Source organism: Hippoglossus hippoglossus, chromosome 3 (assembly GCF_009819705.1).
Source record: "Hippoglossus hippoglossus isolate fHipHip1 chromosome 3, fHipHip1.pri, whole genome shotgun sequence".
Taxonomy (NCBI): Eukaryota; Metazoa; Chordata; class Actinopteri; order Pleuronectiformes; family Pleuronectidae; genus Hippoglossus; species Hippoglossus hippoglossus.
In genome coordinates this window covers 4,232,751-4,255,739 of record NC_047153.1, presented here as the reverse complement: position 1 = coordinate 4,255,739, position 22,989 = coordinate 4,232,751, and the positions used below count along the sequence as shown (strand labels likewise).

Here is a 22,989-nt window from a genome sequence, read left to right as displayed (position 1 = left end):
TGTCACCGTAGTGTGAGACGCTCAACCGGCTAATGACTCAGGACAATCGCTCCCTGTCGAATCGAGCTGGAATGCAACTGGAGCAATGTCATCATTTCTAAAATCAAACCCTCACTCGACGTGGAAGTGTGACGTGTTTGGTCCAATCACGAAGTTGATACCTGAACTCGCCGATTGGCTTCGACTGGATGTGTGAGCTGAGCGATGTCACAAATTGTCTTCAGGTTCAGTTACAGCTGCTGTCGAATCACGGGCAGCGCCAATCATAACTTGTCATTTAGAAGTAAAAGCTTCTGTCACTCACCTCAGACGCATGTTGTCATTCATTATTCCCTTTCCTAATTCGTCCCTCTATTATTATTCCATACGTGTGAAATAAAGGTGCAGATGAGCCAGAAATCAAATCACCAGAGTGTGCATTTCAAATGTTGGCTGGACCTAAGATCAGAGGAAAAAACTGTGTCTTTTAAACAGAGCAAAGAGAATAAATCCCATCAGACAACCCCTCGGCTAAAGGGTGGAGACGGGGTCCTAATGTCAGTGACCTAATAAAAGTGTCAGGTGGTTTTATTTCCGTGGTTCCACAAATTTACGGACTGCCCCCATTGGAAGCAGAACAAATGTCTTGCCGCCATTGCACCAGCACCGCAATTCCATTTTTTAAACTGGGAAAGCACAACAGACCCCTTCAGTTCAGTCAAGCCAAATTGTACAGGTGCACCTCCGTTATTTGTCCAGCACTTATCCAAACAAAGTTACAAAGTACTTCACAAAATACTGAAGTGGTGATCTGGCGAGTAGTTTTTAGGGCAGTACTGCTAAATTACAGACAAACGACAGACGCCCATGAAAACCTTCTCGGCAGCTGATAATATTGGAGTAACTGCAGAACTAAACAGCCGATTCATGACATATCTGTGTTAAAATTCACATCAAGTAATCTCATAGTTATTGAACAAAGAACGAGGCTATCCCTTAAATTTAAAAATCTCCTAATGCAATGGGGGACAACGTGTTTATTCTTAAATGCAATTGTGTTTATCAGGTTGTGCTGATCCAGTAAATCTCTTCCTGGACTCCCCTTGAATTTGGTGCTAACCCTGGAGATCAATAGACAGATTCCTACCAGGTGAATCTCTTCTACTTTAGAGAATATGAGACCACCTCCACTCTGGGTCTGCACAGGGAGAGGAACACACGGACCAGCCTTCACATAATAAACTCTAATAAACCCGGACAGTCAAGCATAAGCAGGTTAAACGCATCCCTTGTAAATTTCTGCATTAAGTTTATAGAGACTCTCCAGTTTACAAATTAAGATGACAAGCAGTTGTGTGTATTGAACTCGCTCTGTAGTCAAAAGTTCACACTGCACATTTGGAGACGTTTCATTTCTTTGCCCGCTAATAAATTATGTTTGAAGTTTAATTTTTAGCTGAAGAATTATTGATTTGTTAGTTGCCTTTATTACTACGTTATACACATCTGGAAACCTAAGTCAGCAGCTGCTTTAGAGTTCACCCGTGAGACATTTTCAGTCAAAACGTGCACATTTTGGTAAGCTTTTGGAATTTAATAAGAAGTTAGTAACCCTCTGTGTTTCAGAGACTTCCATTAGTGTGACTGCTGCTCGATGAGAAGAAGATCTCCTTTGTGCAGCAGAGAAAAACGTGTTGGAGCTTAATTATGCTGAGTATGGCTGATCAAGTGTTTTGCTCATTATGTCCATATTAGAAACAGAGAACTAATCTTTGAGGAAACAGTAGAATCAAAAGCACACAGATATCGAATTAAAGGATATGTTTTACACAAGACATGCGGTGGTAAAACATAAACAGAAGCACTGCCCAGAGAGAGAGGTTCTCAAGTTGTAAACCTGCTGGGATCAGGAAAGAAGAAGCAACATTGAATATTTACCTGATGGAGAAATCTGTAAAATAACGTTGGAAGCTATTGCTCTGAACAATATAGTTTAATTTAATTATCCACCACTTGCGTTCAACCAAAGGATCCGTCACTTTGTAGGTAACAAGGCAGATGACCTAGTGACGTGATGGAACAGAGTTGGAAACAAAGATAAAGACAAGAAGATATTGCTCACTTACTATATTATATTGAACCGTGCAAGCTAGTGGAAACATTTATGTTTCTATAAATTATGTACATCTGTGCTGCATTATTTACACATTGTTTTTCTCGTGCCTTTCCCATATTTTCAGCAAGTTCACAGAGGTTAGAAGGTTGTTCTTCAAATCAGTAATCAGCTCGTTGTCTTGCCGTCCTCCAGCTCAGAAGACAATGGACACAGCGCAGATGTTCCAGATGATGTGTTCCGACTATAAGAAGCCTCCAACAAGAGAGTTTAGCAAACGGCAAGACAAAGTGAGAGAACACGAGGTAAATGCCAAGAATATTCTCCACTGAACCAAACTGTTTTGCTGATCTGCAGAAAGATCAGTGTTCAAGATAATGGGCAAAAGAAAAGTTCCTAGTGTTTCTCTTAATAGATGCTCTCACAGATTTTTTCCCCAGAGGTTTCTAGGGTCAGCCGGGCAAAGCAAGCGTATAATAGACACGAGGGAAATACAATAAAATGTATTCCAACGATGAAAAACTACCCAAACAAAGGACACAAAGTAGAAAAGTAAAGTAGGAAATGCACAGTTTGTCGTCATTAAATGAAATAATCCGTCTGATAAAGTTCCTCACCGACTGTGTCCGGTTTGTGTCCAGGTGAAATAAACTCGATGCAATCTGCCCATGTCTGAGCGTGTCTGCTCCAACAAACACCAACAGGCCCGTGTGCGGCGCACAAACCCAATTTAAACTTTGAAAGTTCAGTGTGCTTCAAAGGAAAAGCTTATTTTTTAGAAAAATCCCATTTGAAACGTCCTCCCTCCCTCCCTCACCTTCCCGAAGTCACAACTCAGGCCACTGCAGTTTCCAACTCAGACAATCCAACACACACACTTTGCAGAGAGACTGTCCCGGTGTGCGATTGTTGTGCACACTAGTTTTTCATTATTCACATAACAAAAACCCTTATGAATGCACGTGATGAGAGAAAGTTTGTGCCCTTTATTCTCATTTGTACGATTTTCGGCATTCTGCTGCTTTTTATGACAGTGGGCTTTGCTTTCATGTGTGTTTTTATTCAAGCTTGTTCATTGTTTCTCCTCCTCTAGTGCAGGGGTCTTCAACTAAAATTGCAAGAGGTCCAGACATCAACCCTCCTCCCCTTCTGGGGTCCGGATAATTAGAGACATACAAATATGGGCTCTGACTAAATCAGCTTAATTAACATTTTTATTGCACAAGGTTGCTTTTGTAACAATACAAAATCAAACACAAACTGGCAAAAATACAATGCCTATTCTGGACAAACATGAAACAAAGTGCAATAAACATGTTGTCTTGGAATTTGCATATAGGCCTACATTCCTCTTAACCATAAAGATGTAACTTCCTCAAAGACACACATATAGAGTGCTTTAAGTTGAACTGAGCTTAACAACCACTTAAAGATTGAAGCAAAAACTTCTTAAATAATTTTCATAGTTTCATTCACATGTAGCCTATTGTCTGTCGGCCTACTTCCCTAATTCAGGGGGAGAACATTGGCTTTAGCTCTCTCTGCTAGTATTTTGAACCTCGGGAGGAATGGGGTCAGTGCCATTCTCAAACAGGTGTGTAAATGTAAAAGAATGTCATTCTTGAACGGTATTTGGTCTTAAAAATGTTAAGTGTTGAGAATGCTGATTCGCAACTGCATGTGGAGCCAAACATCGTCAAGGTGTGTACTGCCACTTTCGTGAGACCAGGGAAAACTTTCTCAGGTACAGTCTGTACCTGTACAGTCTTCTGGCAGCATTTCTAACTCCACACTGCTCTTTCAGTAATACATTTGCTTGCAGATCAACAAGCTCCATCTGTAGAGAGGCCATATCTACCCACTTTAGCCTCCTGTGAAAACGTGGTCACATTTTTGACAGAAAAGGGTTCTGAATGAAAAGGAGGACCTGATGTTTCCAATCAGTTTTTTTAATGAACTCAACGTGAGAGGAAATATCTCTCACGAATTTGCTTCATTGCTGGACAATGTGTAAAGTTCTCTTGGAGATCCACTTTGAAAATCTCCAACTTCCGCTGGAAAGACTGGACAGCTGCTACCAAATCACACACAGAGTTGTTCTTGCCCTGCAGTTTTAAGTTGAGGTCATGTAGGTGTGAGGTTATGTCAACTAAGAAGGCCATAAAATCATTTTTTCTCTCATCTTCCAAAAACTGAGCAATCTGTCTGGCCTTATGATTCTTCTGTTGTTCCAGGAACATTTTTATTTCATTTCTAACGGCCCAAACGTGTGCTGGAACTCTGCCTTTGCTCAACCGTCTAACAGTGCAATGCAGCAGCAGGTCATTTGAATTTGCGATGTTTATGTGATGACGATGTCCTGAGAAAGTTGATAAGTTTCATCACAGTATTCATAACCTCTCCATACTCTTCTGAAAGAGCAGAACAGACTGATGGATAATGCAGTGATATCATGGAGGGAGCTCCATCGGTGGTGATGGACACAACATCTTTCATACTGATACCTCTCTGTGTTAACATTTCTTTTATAAGTAAGTATATGTCTTCCCCTCTGGTGTGTGTTGTAAGTGCTGTGATGCCTAAAATGTCCTCACAGAAATCGTTCCTCTGCGTGGTAAAATCTGACATATACCAAAAGTTGAGCATTGTCACTAATATCAGTTGATTCATTAACTGCTAAAGCTATGTGCACTCTTAATAGCAGCAGTGAGCTGTGACTGAACATCCTCTCCTAATATTTCTGCGCGTCTTGTGGCTGAGGGGGGGGGGGGGATTTGTTGAATTTTTTCTGTCAGTTCACGTCTTTCTTTTCCATCCAGAAGTGGTTATACAAACATCTGTAAATGTTTGTATAATGTGTAATTAAACACACACTTATCTTCACACCTGATATCATCATGCAGAACAGGTGTTTACCGCATTTGCATAAAACCAAACTGGCCTAAAAACGCAGGGTTGTATTGTTTCCAGGATTCACCGACGCTGCCACACAACATGAAAGCAGGTGTGAGGCAGCCGCTGACATGTCTGGAGAGACGTAAATAGAAACTCATGAAATATGGATGGTGTTGACTGCAGACGAGGAACATGCAACACCGGGTGCCATTAATTTGTTCTTACGAAATGATCAATCTTAATAATGATGGCTGACGATAAACTGCCCCCGCGTTGATGTCGGTGTCTGTCAATGCCAGTCACACAAAAAAAAGGCACGACAGAAACGCTTTAAGTGCTTTTACTTTGTGCACAGGAAGTGTTATTCAACAGATTCAAACACTGAAACTGTGGTGATGGATAATCTTCGCTGTATATTTCATTGTGAGCCACGTTCTAACCTGATAACATGAGCCCTCAGCACTCTGGCAGCCTGTGTGGCCCCGGTGTGATATCAGTATCAGCATCAGCAACACAAAAATCCATATTGGTCGGCAGAAGCAAGTTTCTCCTCAGGAATCAGGAGTTAATATCCCAAACTCTGACTCTGGTACGTGAACGAACCCAGCGAGGCCTAACACCTGGAAGCCCCTGAGCGTTCTCTTTGGCGTACAGGCGTTCCGTTCAGAACGTTAGCGAAGAGCCGAGGGCTGCGAGTCTGCAGGAGGGCTGGTATCAGCAACAGTGGAGTCGGGTAAACAGGCTTGTACGGGTGTGTAGTACCAAACAGTCTCTGCAGCGAGCAAAGGCAGCTACGGCAAGTCCAGAGGGGAAAACATGTCAGTCACCACCTGCACTGCTTAGAGCAAACTGAACTCTGCCACCCAGTCCCAGTGAGTTTCTAACAGCGTCTCAGACTTTGATTAATCCGTTCATGTCTGATAGGGGGGAAGAAGGTGAAACTTATTTTGTCAGTGTCGGACGTCAGAGAAGAAGAATATTGCTCTTTCCTGGAGGCCGAATATACCAAGTTCAACTCAGTTCATTTCAAACTTACAAAAACAACCCAACAAAAAAGATGTGTTGATTTTAGGTCAGCACTACAAGGACGAGACTGAGGGATGAATAACGTGACGTGACTTTGCTTTAATTATTTTTTGCTGTTTGCAATAACTAACCAACAAATATAAAAGATGAAGAAGAGGAGAAGAAGAGCTGATTAATAGTCAAGGATCCCAAACAAGAATAAATAAACTAGAATCAAACTCAGTCAAGCACAAAACAAAAAATATGTCAACGTGAAAGGCTACAGGGAAATGAAAATGTGAATTGTTCACACTCATGAATATCAGCCTAAAGAAATTCTCGATTTTTTGTTTAAATCCCTATCTTTCCTCCAGGCGGAAAAAACTACTCAGTGTAATACTTTGTGTATAATCCTGCTGACAAATAAACCAACTAGTATCTTAGTAGAGTAACGTTGTAGTAACTGAGTAGAGCGCATACCTCCAATTAAGCCCAATTCCTAAAAACCCAATTAACAAAATCCAGATTTCTCAAACGTCCCGTAAACATTCCTGATTTATTTAATCTCGATCCATTAAAAAGTTAATTGTAATGTTAAAGAAAGTGAAAAAACAAAAATCCTGGATCCGCCCTTTGATCCAGATCCACACAAAAACATAGGAAACTTGGTTGAGTCGTTTTTGCATAAGACGTAAGTAAGTAAATTAAAGTTTAATTTAATATATTTCCTTCATACGCACTGATGCACCCGCCGCGCTGCTCGAATCACAGCCCAGTTTGTGGCTCTGCTTGTTTCGTTAACATGTGCAATCAAAAGATAATTGCGATCCATGGTGCGAATAAATCAAATCCACCACCAATTCCCTTATTTCCCTCCTTGAGTATTATTGTCCATCCTTGGCACAGCACTAAATGCATGCAGTATATATTACCACAACATGGAAGCAGCAGTGTAATAAGAAGAACACGTGTGTTTGAGCTAAATTACACAGAGGGATTGTAACGCATTGAGGTTCATACATCTTAAATATATATTTATATATATATATTGTTGACACACTATATTAGGAATAAGCGCCATAATTCACACTTGCAAATGAAACAGAAAGAACAAAATCATTCTGCTGCTCATCTCATTAACACCTTCACGGACACACGCACTTCCCAGAATCCTCTCTGGGTTCGTCAGGCTTCTGGGGGCCGTCCTGGGAACGTACTGTCTTTCTAATGTGTGACTGTGGGTTTGTATACATTTCGTAACAGCCACATCTAAACATCTCGCAGTTGCACAAACTCCTTGTTAAATTGGATCGTCACGTTTCCGTCACACCGACGAAGCTGTACGTGCCCCGGTTCTGAATTTTCGATTCATCCCTCACTGTTTCTCTCGTGGTCACAGATCCACACGAGTCCATGAGAGACTCCTGGAAATCACCGGCACTGAATCCAATAACAATTCCAGCATCAGAAGATAATCGATACGAGCAGGAATGAGAGGACTGAAGGGACCTCAACACTCGGTGAAGTCTGAAAACAAACTGAACAGAATATGGATCTGACACAGATTCACCATGAACTCTCATCTCTTCGCTCGTTATTGACGTGTGCCTCAAAGCTTTGATATCTTAAATTGTCAATGCTGACGGTTCACTTCTTCACGGCCCCCTCATCTCGAAGTGTGGGTTTGTAAAAGGGAGATAATGTGTTTGTTTGAGCGTGTGGTGTTGTATGGACACACTCAGCAGGCGCTATAGGGTGAGAGAAACAACACGGCAGGTAGAAATCCAACCATTACAGCTTCGGGGTATTGGTTTTAGGGGTCTCGCAGGTAGTGAGCAGGGGGGGGGAAAGATGGCTGACCAAAAACAAATGAGGCTGGATGGAGGGAGCAGGCGATGATTTCGATGGTGGAGTGAGCTTCTGGAGGCGCCTGTGAAAATCAGTGGCCCCCTGGGAGACCAGCTGAGCTCAATTACCAGGAGAATACAGTTGCAAAGGGAAGCCGAGAGGATACAGCATCGATCTGTCACACGCTGACAGCGGGGGAGAGAGCGCAGGCGAAGGGGGGGGGGGGGTGACAGTCGAGGAACGGAGCGAGAAGAGATGGAATTGGAAAAGGGAGCGAGTCGCAGTAAATAGTGAAGTAGAAGAAGGTGAGAAAAAGAAATTCTGCTGTTTTAAAGGTGGATTATACGACATCTCTGCAAATCCTGGATTCATAGTCAAAGACAGGTTTGTATTTATCCCTGAAATACCATGAAAAATACAAATTCAGTCTTTATGGTCATTGCAAGAAAAATGTATACATATAATAGAAGAGGAAATAATTCAAACTAGGGCTACGTTGTAGCACAGCCATTTTGAAGCCTGTTGCGGTTAGTGGAGAGAGCGATCAATGACCAAGCACACGTCTCCGCGTTGCATGCATTTTGCGCACTGCGGCAAGGACAAAGTACTTCCTGTTTCATGGCGAATCAGTAGGTGGCGCTATGACACTGAGGAAATATTGACACATAGAGCTGTTCAGGCTTGGTCTCTGATCATGAGACAGAAGTTTGGCGGTGATAGGACAATGCACACTGGAGTTATGACAACATCGTCTCCTTTGGCGAAGGATGAACCTTCACCGCACCTCAATGTTTACACGGTGTGAGGAAATGTCACGATTCTGACCATGATCCAATGACTTGACTGAGCTCTTTTGAGCTATATATTGTAAAGCAGCCAGGAGCAGTTCATCAAAGTATAAAACATGTCACTTCCTGTAGCCAGCAGGTGGCGCTGTGATTTTAAGTCATGATTTCTGTGTAGATGTCATCAGGCCGGGACACTTGTCTTACATGTCTAGTTTGGACTCGATTGGATCAAATATGTCCGAGATACAGAAGCTCGTGTTTTGATGGCGTGTAATCAAACTTTGATGCCACGCCACGGTCACACCGTGTGATAAAATCAAATATACCAAGGTAGTTTATATCTCCATCTTGTTGAGATGACATTCCCAGAAGTTGAAGTTGATCTGATGAAAGCCCTACGACAAGTTCATCAGAGTAAAAATGTGGAAAATGGCCAATATGGCCACTCAAGTCAAAATGGCGGGCTTCCTGTTGCTTTTTTCCAATTGCACCTCCGACCTTTTTTGTTTGTCTGGTCATGATACACCTGGGCTACGATTTTTGTGAAGATCGGTGAAAGCTAACTGAGGGGCTTTTCCTTAGATGGCGCTGTTGAGCCATTTTGCCACGCCCATTTCAAATTACTCCAGAATACAACAACCTTTTGGGGTTTTGAATTCCCTGCAAACTTTGGTCATGATTTCAGCATGTCTAGGCCCTGAAAAAGCCCCAAAAGGGAAATACAAGTCCTTCGAAATACAATAGGGCCTCCCACCGTAGCTCCAATGAGCTGTTCAACGTGTTTTAAATGTCACTGTGGCGTATTCTGTCTTGTCTACAAACAACAACCCTCCTGTATTTCACGCCTTTCGGGTTCATTAGGGTTTAAGATGCAGGTAATGCTGACAGCGGAACTGTCTGGATAGAATATCAATATTAGATCAACACCACAGAAACGTCAGGCTTCTCTCCACTTTACCTCAAGCCCGCACGAAGCTCAGCATTAGCATAGGAATGTGCGAAATATACTATTGTGATGCAATAACACCAGAGGTGGAAAACGTACACACACTCTTTACTGTAGAAGTACAGATTCTTGTGTAAAAAAAAGACTCTGAGTGAACACACTCAGAGTTACCACGGTTGTTCTCAGAAGTTTCCCATCTCGGGCTTCATCAACTCAGATTTCAGTTGGTCTTGTCGGAGTTAGTTAAAGCTGCTTTGCTCAACAGGCCCCTGGGAGTGGCTGGCAAGCAAGACAGTGGTAGTAGAGAGATGCACATCAACTTAACTTAAGACTCACAGAAGAGAACACAAATTTACCTGAATGCTGTTCCCGCAATTTACTCATTTAGATCATTTTATTCCTCATTGCTACTCAGCCTGTGGTAAACAGTGTGATAATATCCTCCATGGCCCTAATGTCTGAGACAATGCTGATATTTGAGATCTTAACTCAGAGTCGTCTTAGTACTAGAGTGAAATGTGGTCGAGCCACTTCAGATTATTTATTCTCAAACATCCTGGACAAGTCACTGTCCATCACAGTCCCACATGTGTCAAAAGGCAAACAAAATGGTTGTAGTGCGGAGTTACAGTAATAATACTCAATCTCAAGACTTTATCTGACTCAATTTTTTTATTTTAAAATTGAAAAGACATTCAAAAGGTTTTTTAACATTTAATCATGTTAACCATTTTGTAAGTTTGGAAAACAAACAAAATGGCACATGAGCATTTTATTTTCTTCCAGATTTCCGCTATTTCAGCTCTTTCAAACATCAAATGATGCAAATTTATTAACGAAGGCTGTAGGTTTACATAGGTGTAATTTTAGACATATTTGATGCAGCAGTAAATCTGCACACTGAGTTCTCATCATCCAGTCATTTTAGAGAATGAGTCGATTTGAAGTCAACTATACTTTTTAGTTTGGTTATTTTGTTGTTATGACAACTTATTACGTGTGTTACTCATAATCACCTTATAAGCAGAATATAAAGGAACCTTTAAAATAAATATATAGGAAATATTATCAATCCAATGTGATTCCTGAACGTCCATTCTTGGGGTATTCCACGTCACATGCAAATGCAATATTCAGAACTATGTTTCCCATGATCCATTTCGAATTAGCAACCGTCAACAGAAGAAGGCGGGAACAAGGAGGGTTTTATAAGACACAAACACAGCCCTGGTTGTATAAGTACTGAAGTACTCAGGGAGAAAACTCCAGACTTTGACTTCTCCAGCGATAAAACTGAAAGTGAGCCGAGAACAGAACTACACCATCAACATGGCGCTGAAGAGAATTCAGGAGGTAAGTTTGACTAGCTGCTTTTCTGTTTTCAGCTAATGGTAGCCGACTAGCCCAGCAGTTATTTTCATGGTAAAGGTTTATTCATAAAGATTGAGACGCTGTCCTCACATCAAAACAAGCTCCATGGCTGCTGTCAGTGTTTTAAATGTCACTGTGGCGTATTCTGTCTTGTCTACAAACAACAACCCTCCTGTATTTCACGCCTTTCGGGTTCATTAGGGTTTAAGATGCAGGTAATGCTGACAGCGGAACTGTCTGGATAGAATATCAATATTAGATCAACACCACAGAAGCGTCAGGCTTCTCTCCACTTTACCTCAAGTCCGCACGAAGCTCAGCATTAGCATAGGAATGTGCGAAATATACTATTGTGATGCAATAACACCAGAGGTGGAAAACGTACACACACTCTTTACTGTAGAAGTACAGATTCTTGTGTAAAAAAAAAGACTGCAGCCTCTGAGTGAACATACTCAGAGTTACCACGGTTGTTCTCAGAAGTTTCCCATCTCGGGCTTCATCAACTCAGATTTCAGTTGGTCTTGTCAGAGTTAGTTAAAGCTGCTTTGCTCAACAGGCCCCTGGGAGTGGCTGGCAAGCAAGACAGTGGTAGTAGAGAGATGCACATCAACTTAACTTAAGACTCACAGAAGAGAACACAAATTTACCTGAATGCTGTTCCCGCAAATTTACTCATTTAGATCATTTTATTCCTCATTGCTACTCAGCCTGTGGTAAACAGTGTGATAATATCCTCCATGGCCCTAATGTCTGAGACAATGCTGATATTTGAGATCTTAACTCAGAGTCGTCTTAGCACTGCAGTGAAATGTGGTTGAGCCACTTCAGATCATTCATTCTCAAACATCCTGGACAAGTCACTGTCCATCACAGTCCTCGCATAACCAGACACACAACTTTCCACACTCACAGCTACAGAAAATGTGGAGTTTCCAGTTTCCCTGGTTCTTTGAACTGTTGGAGAAACACTGAGAAACAGATTTATTGTCGTCAGGCTCAAACCCTGCACTTTCTTACTGGGAGATGACAGTGCCAACCACTTTACCACCTGCTGTCCCTGAATTGATTTATTTTATTGTTTGAATGTATCATGTGGTACACATACAGTGGAGTCTTGAGTTTTCTGGCTTGTGTGATGGGATAGAAACAAAACAGTGTGTACATTATCAGCATTAGTCACTATGGCTATGCTAATAACAAAGACTTTACTAAGAGAAACCAACACCTACAGTCACAGGCATCATCAGGTAGAACAAGGGGGGAAAAACCATAGTCATTTGATTGAAAAGAAAAAGTGATTTTTTACTAATGAGGAGAACCTGTTCATTAGAATAGCTAACTGCAGTATTTCTGCTGTGTTGAACAGGACCTGCAGGACATCGGAAGAGACCCTCCAGCAAACTGCTCTGCTGGACCAATTGGGGATGACTGTGAGTACACACACACACACACACACACACACACACTCTATATTCCTGGTAAAACAACCCCCTCAGGCTCGCACCACCCCCTTTGTATTATTTGACATAGCATACCTGTGTTCTAGAAAAAAAGTGCAACATTCCTCCCTTGAAAGTGGAACCTTCCTACTCCACGTTCTATGGGCTCTTTGATGGTTAATATTGGATAATGGCACACAATTGCGACACTGAAACGCACTTTGCATAAAACCAACAAATAAGGCCATTGTAGCAGTGTGCTTTGTATGTATGCATGCATTGTGGGTGGCTGTGGCTCCACTAGACAGAAAATTGGTAGTTGAAAAGAACAACTTTATTTTGGTACATCATGAAGAAGTAGAGCCGCTTCGTCCATCTTTATAAACAGTCATTGTTTATAGTGGATTCATTATGAGTGATGAACATTGTGTCTGTGACATGTACAGCTTACATTCTTCTGTGTTTCTCTGTTTCTCCCTTAATTGCCAGTGTTTCATTGGCAGTCGACCATTATGGGTCCAGTGAGTATCATTTAAGTCTTTCAGTCCTCTCATATAGAATCTTGTGCGACATTTATTACCTATATGGACATAGATTGTTTACCATTCTTTTAAGTAGCCTACACTAAACTCCATTACCTCCAGTAATTATTTAAATTTACATAATTCAATGTCTTAATGTTTCTGAAGTTAAAGCACAGAATAAGTAAACAGTTATTGATTTTAACTTCATTGAATGGTCTTGTAGAACCACGTAATCGAAGTGTTTGTCTCATTCAGCTGATGAGCACACTTCTTGTTTTTTCCTGAAGTGGAAATCAAACATTGTTCAGAAAGTTGGTTCCAACACTGTTACAGAAGTTGCACCGTCAGGTTGATTTACTTTCACCTTGTGTCCAGTTCACACCAAAGCAGCTGTATGAGGTTAAATGGATAGTTCACCGAAAGATGGAAATTCACTCATTATCTCCCCACCACTATGCCTATGGAGGGCTGGGTGAAGTGTTTGAGTCCACAAAACACTTTAGGAGTCTCAGGGGTAAACAGTGTTTCTGCCAAAGAGACGTAATAAAACAACAGAAAAAACACACAACATGCCTTTATACTGCTTGTGTGGTGTCATCCAAGTGTCCGCAAGCCCAGACATATTCGACTCGAAACAAAGTCATTTACACTGTTGTTTAAGCCTAAATATCCTAAAGGATATTTTGGGCCAAAATATGGTTTATATGACGCCGAAGAGTCGAATATGAAACTTTAACTGGAATTGATCAGAGTAACCTGTGAAGCACAGCTATCCTGCCACGGAGTCGAAACATTCAGGTTCAAACTTGTAACAAGCCACATATTGATCAGTCAAGTTGAAGAATGAAGTCATTGTCCCTACACAAACATATCATGGTCTAAAATACACTTTACAGCAAAGTAACAAGTAATAACAATCCAACAGGTCAATTTGAACAAACCAGGAGAATCGGGTTTCTGTAAATGATACAATTTATAGCAGAAGAAATGTGTCACGTTAATTTATTTTCAAATATTTTAACAGTAGTTAACCAAACAGTTACCAATAACGGTTTCCAGTTATATATAAAGTGAAAAATGACAACGGTGATCCCACCACATTAACTGCTGGGATTTCATAAATGTTTTTTTACTAACGGTACACATGGTCTGAACAACAAAAATTATATAATAATAACAATATAAAAGTAAATAAAGTTATGTCTTTATCAGGTTCTGATGCAGATTTATTTGAATTAATTACTACTGATCTGTCAACATTGTGTTTGAACCTGATTTAGTGGGAAATGTTTTGCTGACAGAAATGTTCTCATGTCTTTACACCAGGCTGATTCTCCATTCCAAGGAGGAGTTTTCTTTCTCACAATCCACTTCCCCACCGACTACCCAGTCAAGCCACCACTTGTAAGAAGTGCTGTGGTTACTCCAAGCTTTGTCCGGTCATACTGTGAAATGTAACGATGTAAATTATCTAAGAGATTATAACCTACAAATTGTATGTTCCATGACTGTCCAACTCATTCTAGCTGTGTGATGAAATTATACTAGCTTGATAATGAATAGCTACAGCCTGTTGTGTACAGGCTCTATGATAGGAGGTAGCTGGGATCAACAGCAACTACTCGCTGTTCCAAAACACAGGAAGCCAAGAAAAAGTGTTTGGTGGCTTTCCTCTGGAATCCATTATTTAAACTTACTGTGTTTAAATCCTTATATCTTCTGTAAAGTTCTTCCTGTATTGATAAAAGCTAAAAACTGTCACTTTGATCCTTAATGTAGTATATATTATTTTATGTGAAACTAATTGTTGTGGCTCAGAACCTAATGAACATTAGTACACTAGTACCATCTGAATAAATATGTTTTTTTTTACAGGTATCATTTACAACAAAGATTTATCACCCAAATATTAACAGCAATGGCAGTATTTGTTTGGACATTCTCCGTTCAGAATGGTCTCCAGCACTAACAATTTCTGGAGGTAATTATAGTCTTCTCTCTTTATATTTTATTCTGGATGCCTTTTATATTTGAAGTTAAACATTTTAAATTGCCTTGTTGTTGAAATTAGCCATGTTCACACTACACGACTGCACCATTGGTGTCATGTGATTCCGGTTCTGGCAGTTACTGTGAGTTCATATTACACGACTGACGGGGGGGTGACAGGGGATCTTGCACTACACCATCTTTCAACAGGATAAACCCTGACTGGTATGTCTGGTCTCCAAACTACATTTGATCAGGAAGAGACACACTGAGTTTGACTGATCCTCTCAAAATGCGTCCATGGAAATCACAGTTGTATGGAAAAATCTAATAATGATAATTATTCTCAACTCTACATTTAACTTTGTAATAATTGTATTTATTTATTAGGGAAAATAGCTTAATATTTACTAAGTGCTTTGATAATATACACTTAAATGTTTTACTTTGTGTGGCTCATACTTAAACCAGGCCTACTACTAAATTTCAAACCAAACCACTACCTCTATATACCACCTTAACCCAATCCTGAGCTCCGATTGGCTGTAATTGTTGCCAATTTTTCTTGATATTTATCTGCTAGAAATCAAGACAGAGGAAGCGGATTTGTCAGCAAGCCTTTAAATCGCATCTTTGAAGAGTTCACAGATAGCGAACGCTGATTTGTCCCTGATCTGAGTGTTTTTTTTGTTGAGTTCCAAAATTTGTTGACAAGTGGAAACATTGGGCTGAAAATCGTGTAGTGTGAACAAGACATTTCCTTGCATAAATATTCTTCATCTTAATGTTATTTTGTGTCTCTTCATTTCAGTTTTATCGTCCATATGTGCATTGTTGCGGGAGCCAGACCCAGATGATCCCTTAGTTCCAGACATAGCTCGAATCTACAAGACCGACAAAAAAAAGTGAGTGTACACACAGGCTCGGGTGAGACTTCTTTTTTCTGCTTATATCATCAGTGCTGTCGTGAGGTGACCACGTTCTTTTCTCTCCTCAGATTCAACGACATGGCAAAAGAATGGACCCGCAAGTATGCCATGTAAAGAAAATAATAACATCCAAGAGAAGAGGAAGAACATGCTGAATTTTTTTGCATCTTGTTACAGATGAAGCTGAGTGAAAGAATGTACTGTTGCAGTTCCTCTAAAAATGGAAGCAATTACAAGTCATTTAATATGGTGTTCTTCATCTTGTATTATTATTATTATGGGTATTATTATTATTAAAATCATCGGGAACTATCTAACAGTTTAATTATTTTCAATTAGAGTCATCACAAAATAAATCTTACAAACTGTACTCTTTTTTTTTTTTCTTTCCCTGGGAGAAGCTGTGACATTAGCTTTTTGTTGGATTTACACAGGTACATAGATCAGATTTTGAACCCAGTCAAACGTGTTCCTAAGGGTTGAACATGCTCTTCTGTTCATATCCATCTGGGCTATAGAAAGGGTAAAAAAATCCTGTTTCTGTTCTTGTGTAAACAGTCTGTCACTTGTATCTGACGCCCCTGTGGCACCTTTTGTACTGATTAAAGGATGATACTGTTTGTTATGACTATGGTCTGTACATTTTTATCACAGTGCATTTTGGATCTTTATGTGATCTTGTTGTATTGACGTGGTCGGATTTATTGATGATATTTTTTGGTGTAACTTGTTTGTAATTACCACCTAGATGATGTAGCAAGCATTAATTTGGCACAAAAGTTTAGTCATAAATACCTATAGGAAAACGGATAGTAAATATTAAGTATCACTAAAAGAAACAAAGAACCTTGAAACTAGTTTTTTCTTTGTGGTGGGGCATTCATAAGAAGAATAAAAGCAAGCTTAAAATGTCTTCAAACTGGATTTGGACAAGATCAATCAATCAAATTTTATTTGGACAGGCCATATTCAAAAATCTCAATTTGTCTCACAGGGCTTAACAAGGTGCGATACCCAAAAAAACATAGAGACCTCAGAGAGAGCCACATGAGAGGGATCCCTCTTCCACTTGAGCTGTTACTTTCTTTATTATCATCGACCTCCAGAGCCGGAGAGCCCCTGTTCTCCACCATTTTAGACCTACGCATGCACGAGTTCCAAACCCACTAAGAGAGGTAAACTGAACATCTAGTATTCATTCTAACATCATCAAGGCAGAATATTAATTCCAGCACTCTAAGATAGACAAATAAATATACTGGTGGCATAGTGAACAGCTTTAAGTAGCACTCTATGTCTCCAGTCAGATTTCCATGGCTGTGCCCAAATGAAGGTCAACAAAAGCTCTTCAAGTTTATGTTTCCTTGAAAAAACTCACAAAATCTGTATAAAGTCTGTATAGATATAGATATAGATATCAGTGTCTGTATATTTTTATTTGCATGTGTGCAGGCATACAGCTGTTTTTGATGAATGTTTATTACGTAGGGTTATGGCTGAGTTAACTTAATAAATGTTTATATTGATGAAAAAAATCTAACATTTTATAGAAGAGAAGAAAATTTGATATATATATATATATATATATATATATATATATATATATATGTTGTTTTAATAATGTTGGCAGCTTTGATAGAGTTTGACATATGCATACCTGGAAAACCATGAGAACCAAACTGGTGGTGCATGCACAGGCCTAAACTGTGGTTCCATGACTCTTGCATGTGCACATCTGGAACGGTTCTGCAGGAGGATGTTTCTCACTTTCTTCTGCTGCTGTGTCATTTGTGAATTTCCTCTACGGAGGATAAATAAAGGTACATCTTGTCTTATCTTATCCTAAATACATCAACATATGCAAGAAATTCATTTTTTTATCGTTTTATTTGGTGCGATACTATCATTGTGAGGACATTATTATTTTTCATGATGTTTTGGAATCAAATTGTAAATCCCTCCATTAACCTTGACAGTCCTCACAGCAGGTGAAGAAGGTAAAGTCAGCACAGTTGCTGGGGGATGTTGGCGCCGCCTCCTTCTTCCACCTCCTTCTTCCGCCTCCTTCTCAACCCCACAAAGCGGCGGACTCTCTTCCAGAATGAAGCCTTCTTTGGTTTCTCTGTCTTCTCAGGCAGCCCCGTCTCCTTGGGTTTGGGATCAGGGAGAACATTGGAGAGAGACTCGTCCTCAGTGAGCTCAGTGCTGGAAACATCAGGTATATATCTTTGGAAGTCCTCATCATAAGTAGCGCTGAGCTTCTCCAGTTTTTCTAGGAGAACATTCTTCTTCTTCTCATCCTCCTGAAGCTCGGTGTTGAACTTCTCCTGATTGGTTACCTGACTTTGGTAGTATTCCGAAAAGGAAGCTATGAAGTTCTCCATCTCTTCTTGGAGATCGTTCTTCTTCTCCTTCTCCTCCTGAAGCTCGGTGTTGAACTTCTCTTGGTTGGTTGCATGACTTTGGCAGACTTCAGTGTTAACCCCCTGACTCTCACCACAGACCTCAGTATAGAACTGAGTTTTCAGCTCCTCCATCTCTTGCTGCAAAATGGTTTCCTGCTCAGAAGCGTTTTGCTGCATGAGTCTCATTTCTTCCGTCTGCCGACGGAGAGAGTCCTGCTCATCCCTCAGGTGTTTCACCAGGAGCTCATCCTGTAACACTCTCTCGTCTTGGAACCTTATTTGTATCTCAAGCTCATTCTGGTAGTGGTCAACCTTCTGCCTGGCAGCGAGAACATCAGCTTTATAGCTTTCGCTCATGTAATGGTACAAAGCTCTGAGCTTCTCCAGCTCTTCTTGGAGATCCTTCTTCTTCTTCTTCTCCTCCTGAAGCTCGGTGTTGAACTTCTCCTGATTGGTTTCTTGACTTTGGTAGTATTCTGAAAAGGAAGCTATGAAGTTGTCCATCTCTTCTTGGAGATCGTTCTTCTTCTCCTTCTCCTCCTGAAGCTCGGTGTTGAACTTCTCCTGATTGGTTTCTTGACTTTGGTATAATTCCTCAAAGGAAGCTATGAAGTTCTCCATCTCTTCTTGGAGAAGCTTGTTTTTATCCTTCTCCAGCTGAACCTCATTGTTAAACTTCTCCTGGTTGATGATGTGTGCCACCTTCAGCTCCTCGTAATCTTTCTGAAGGTCTTTTTTCTTCTTCCTCTTGATGGTGTTGTTTACCTGAGAGGCGATCTTTGTGGCGCTGAGGGCTTCTGCATTGCTGTACTTTTGTAACATCTCCAGCTCTTGCTTTGTTTCCTTTCCTCTGTTAATGAACATTTCTTTTAGCTTTTTCTGTCGAACCAGCTCTTGTTTGTGCTCCTCCAACTCTTGGCCCAGTTGGATCCTCCAGTGGTACTCTGTACTACGGTAGGCCCTCTCCTTCGCCAGCAGGTCTAGGAGGTAGCTTATTTGTTGAGACATACAAATAGAGTTCTGCTGAATCGAACCTGGGGTTTGACTAGTCTCCACGTTTGGGTGACAAAAACCTTCCATCACTGGTTTAATCTATTCAGTTTGAAATAGAAAGTTACAATTATTCTGAACAGATTTCTGCGTCAGTAGAAGTTTTCCCTCTCTCACAGTGGGGTGTCACTTTCTGAAATCAATGTCGCATTATCCTTTGTACAGATGGTATATCTCCTTCCTTTTATTGTTGCTATATATTAGAGACTTAATGATAAAAGGTATTTAAGGAACATTTACGATCAAAGAGCGTGAGCCTTTGATACAGAACATCGAACATGTCTTTAATCTTTAACATTAAACGTGTCATTTTAAACAGTCCTTTTCTTTTAAATGTATTTTTGGGGCTTTTTATAACCTTTATTTATTTATTTGTATAGGACAGAGGCTTAGTTGTGAAAGGGGGACAGAGAGAGAGTGGGGGAGGACATGCATAAATGGCCGCGGGTCGGCTTTCCTCTTTGGGGCAGCAGCTCTACCAGTTAGGCTATACGCCGCCCCAAACAGTCCTCTTCTTCCGGGAACATTCCATTTATTCCTTGATTTCTTTATTTTTGCATGTTTACTTTCAACATATTTCATAGTCATATTTCATCACAAAATGCAAAAATCTAGATTAATAATCGTGGATTCCACCAGTCCCCTAAATGTATTATTATTCTCATCAAGATCCATGAATTATTCTCTGTGAAATCAGTGAAAATGTAAAAGAAATCTTTTGTCTCACATTGTTTAAGACAGTGAAATAAAACTGTGAATCCACAATTACTGCCGGTTGGAAAAGTCTAAAATTCCCTAATCTGAATTTAAAGTCTTAAATACGTTAAAAATATCACATACAAAGTCTTAATTATGTTTAGCTATGTCTGAATTATTTTAATGTTCATAGATATATTTGCCAATATATTGGTATTGGATTTTTTACTCCCCACTATCAACATTGGCATCTGCACCACAAGTCCACATAGGACGGGCTCTCAGGTTTTAGTTTTTGCGGATAGGACGGAGCAGGTAAATGAGTCGGTTCGGGCCCAAACCTAAACCTAAATCCAACCCTAACCTTAAAACCAATTCTTAACCTTCAAACAGTCCTTTGAGTTTGTGAGGAACAGCCAAAATGTCCTCACAATGATGGTATCGGACCAAAATTTGTCCTCAAAACTATAGATAGACATGCACACGTTTATCATAATGATGAATCTGACCCGGGACAAACGAGATCACTTGAAGTTTCCACAGTGGAGGAGGCAGAGCGAGATTTGACGGAGCGACACGGCTTCGTCATATCTCTGTTTTTCAAATAATCTGTTTTCTCTCTGTTCTTTTGACAATAATTCATTGACAGAAAAACCCGTCAATGATATGAATTTCTTTAATTTATCATCTAGGGTAGCAGGGCTTCATCTGATTGGCCAAATATATTGACACGCAGAGTGTGAATGCGTGGCGCATCGAACACCATTTATCACAGTTTTTGCCGCCATTTGCGATATGTCTATCGCCCATGTTGATATCGCGATGATGATAGATTTTTTATCGTGCAGCCCAAACGAAAAAACATTATCCCTAACATTAACTATGACCATTTCATGGCTATAACATATAACCTTAACCTAACCACAATTCACATCTCACCACTAACCTTATCCAGGAGGTCAGAAATCATGTCTGGCCTCTTTTGGTCCCCATGAGGTCCACTGGTCCTGACAAGATTAGTGTTTATGCTGGAAAAGGTCTTGAATAGGAAACAAAAACCAATACACAAACAAGCACACGTACATACCATCTGCTGGGGGTTTTAAAGATAATATTTACTCCAGTGTTACTATATAGGACACATTTTTGAAAAATAATTAGAGACATGATAGAGTCACACAACTAGTTTTCTATTTTGAAATTATATAGAATGATTCTCGATCACTGTTATATTTGTAAACAACACACATACACATGTGATAGTCCCATGAACAAACAAATAAACACCTGAGACATTATTGGCTGTTATACTTTAAAAGTATGACATTTAGATTTTAGATTTTTCTCTTTATCTCTTCCAGTTTTATTGTCCCATATTACATTTAAGCTATTTTATTTCACGTTCGCTATCTGTGAACTCTTCAAAGATGCGATTTAAAGGCTTGCTGACAAATCCGCTTCCTCTGTCTTGATTTCTAGCAGATAAATATCAAGAAAAATTGGCAACAATTACAGCCAATCGGAGCTCAGGATGGGGTGAAGGTGGTATATAGAGGTAGTGGTTTGGTTTGAAATTTAGTAGTAGGCCTGGTTTAAGTATGAGCCACACAAAGTAAAACTTTTAAGTGTATATTATCAAAGCAATTAGTAAATATTAAGCTATTTTCCCTAATAAATAAATACAATTATTACAAAGTTAAATGTAGAGTTGAGAATAATTATCATTATTAGATTTTTCCATACAACTGTGATTTCCATGGACGCGTTTTGAGAGGATCAGTCAAACTCAGTGTGTCTCTTCCTGATCAAATGTAGTTTGGAGACCAGACATACCAGTCAGGGTTTATCCTGTTGAAAGATGGTGTAGTGCAAGATCCCCTGTCACCCCCCGTCAGTCGTGTAATATGAACTCACAGTAACTGCCAGAACCGGAATCACATGACACCAATGGTGCAGTCGTGTAGTGTGAACATGGCTAATTTCAACAACAAGGCAATTTAAAATGTTTAACTTCAAATATAAAAGGCATCCAGAATAAAATATAAAGAGAGAAGAGTATAATTACCTCCAGAAATTGTTAGTGCTGGAGACCATTCTGAACGGAGAATGTCCAAACAAATACTGCCATTGCTGTTAATATTTGGGTGATAAATCTTTGTTGTAAATGATACCTGTAAAAAAAAACATATTTATTCAGATAAATAATAATTTGTATTTCCTATTGTATTTCGAAGGACTTGTATTTCCCTTTTGGGGCTTTTTCAGGGCCTAGACATGCTGAAATCATGACCAAAGTTTGCAGGGAATTCAAAACCCCAAAAAGTTGTTGTATTCTGGAGTAATTTGAAATGGGCGTGGCAAAATGGCTCAACAGCGCCATCTAAGGAAAAGCCCCTCAGTTAGCTTTCACCGATCTTCACAAAAATCGTAGCCCAGGTGTATCATGACCAGACAAACAAAAAAGGTCGGAGGTGCAATTGGAAAAAAGCAACAGGAAGCCCGCCATTTTGACTTTAGTGGCCATATTGGCCATTTTCCACATTTTTACTCTGATGAACTTGTCGTAGGGCTTTCATCAGATCAACTTCAACTTCTGGGAATGTCATCTCAACAAGATGGAGATATAAACTACCTTGGTATATTTGATTTTATCACACGGTGTGACCGTGGCGTGGCATCAAAGTTTGATTACACGCCATCAAAACACGAGCTTCTGTATCTCAGACATATTTGGTCCAATCGAGTCCAAACTAGACATGTAAGACAAGTGTCCCGGCCTGATGACATCTACACAGAAATCATGACTTAAAATCACAGCGCCACCTGCTGGCTAAAGGAAGTGACATGTTTTATACTTTGATGAACTGCTCCTGGCTGCTTTACAATATATAGCTCAAAAAAGCTCAGTCAAGTCAAGTCATTGGATCATGGTCAGAATTGTGACATTTCCTCAAACCGTGTAAACATTGAGGTGCGGCGAAGGTTCATCTTTCGCCAAAGGAGACGATG

At 40.1% G+C, this 22,989-nt stretch overlaps 1 protein-coding gene across 1 annotated transcript; it reads left to right on the top strand.

Moving 5' to 3' along the window:
• The first annotated feature begins 10,773 nt into the window (after nucleotides 1-10,773).
• Nucleotides 10,774-16,431, top strand: LOC117759343 (ubiquitin-conjugating enzyme E2-17 kDa-like). The gene is made up of 7 exons (XM_034581413.1): nucleotides 10,774-10,927; nucleotides 12,315-12,378; nucleotides 12,877-12,908; nucleotides 14,238-14,315; nucleotides 14,787-14,892; nucleotides 15,712-15,805; nucleotides 15,898-16,431. Exons 1-7 carry the CDS (start codon nucleotides 10,904-10,906, stop codon nucleotides 15,941-15,943), a joined length of 444 nt encoding a protein of 147 aa, XP_034437304.1. The 5' UTR covers nucleotides 10,774-10,903; the 3' UTR covers nucleotides 15,944-16,431.
• Nucleotides 16,432-22,989: the final 6,558 nt, after the last annotated feature.

Bases quoted from the DNA above. Each gene is read 5' to 3' on its own strand.
- LOC117759343 (XM_034581413.1), top strand. From the start codon at position 10,904: ATGGCGCTGAAGAGAATTCAGGAG. The intron at 10,928-12,314 runs GTAAGTTTGACT...TGTGTTGAACAG, and splicing joins CGCTGAAGAGAATTCAGGAG to GACCTGCAGGACATCGGAAG. The intron at 14,893-15,711 runs GTAATTATAGTC...TCTTCATTTCAG, and splicing joins AGCACTAACAATTTCTGGAG to TTTTATCGTCCATATGTGCA.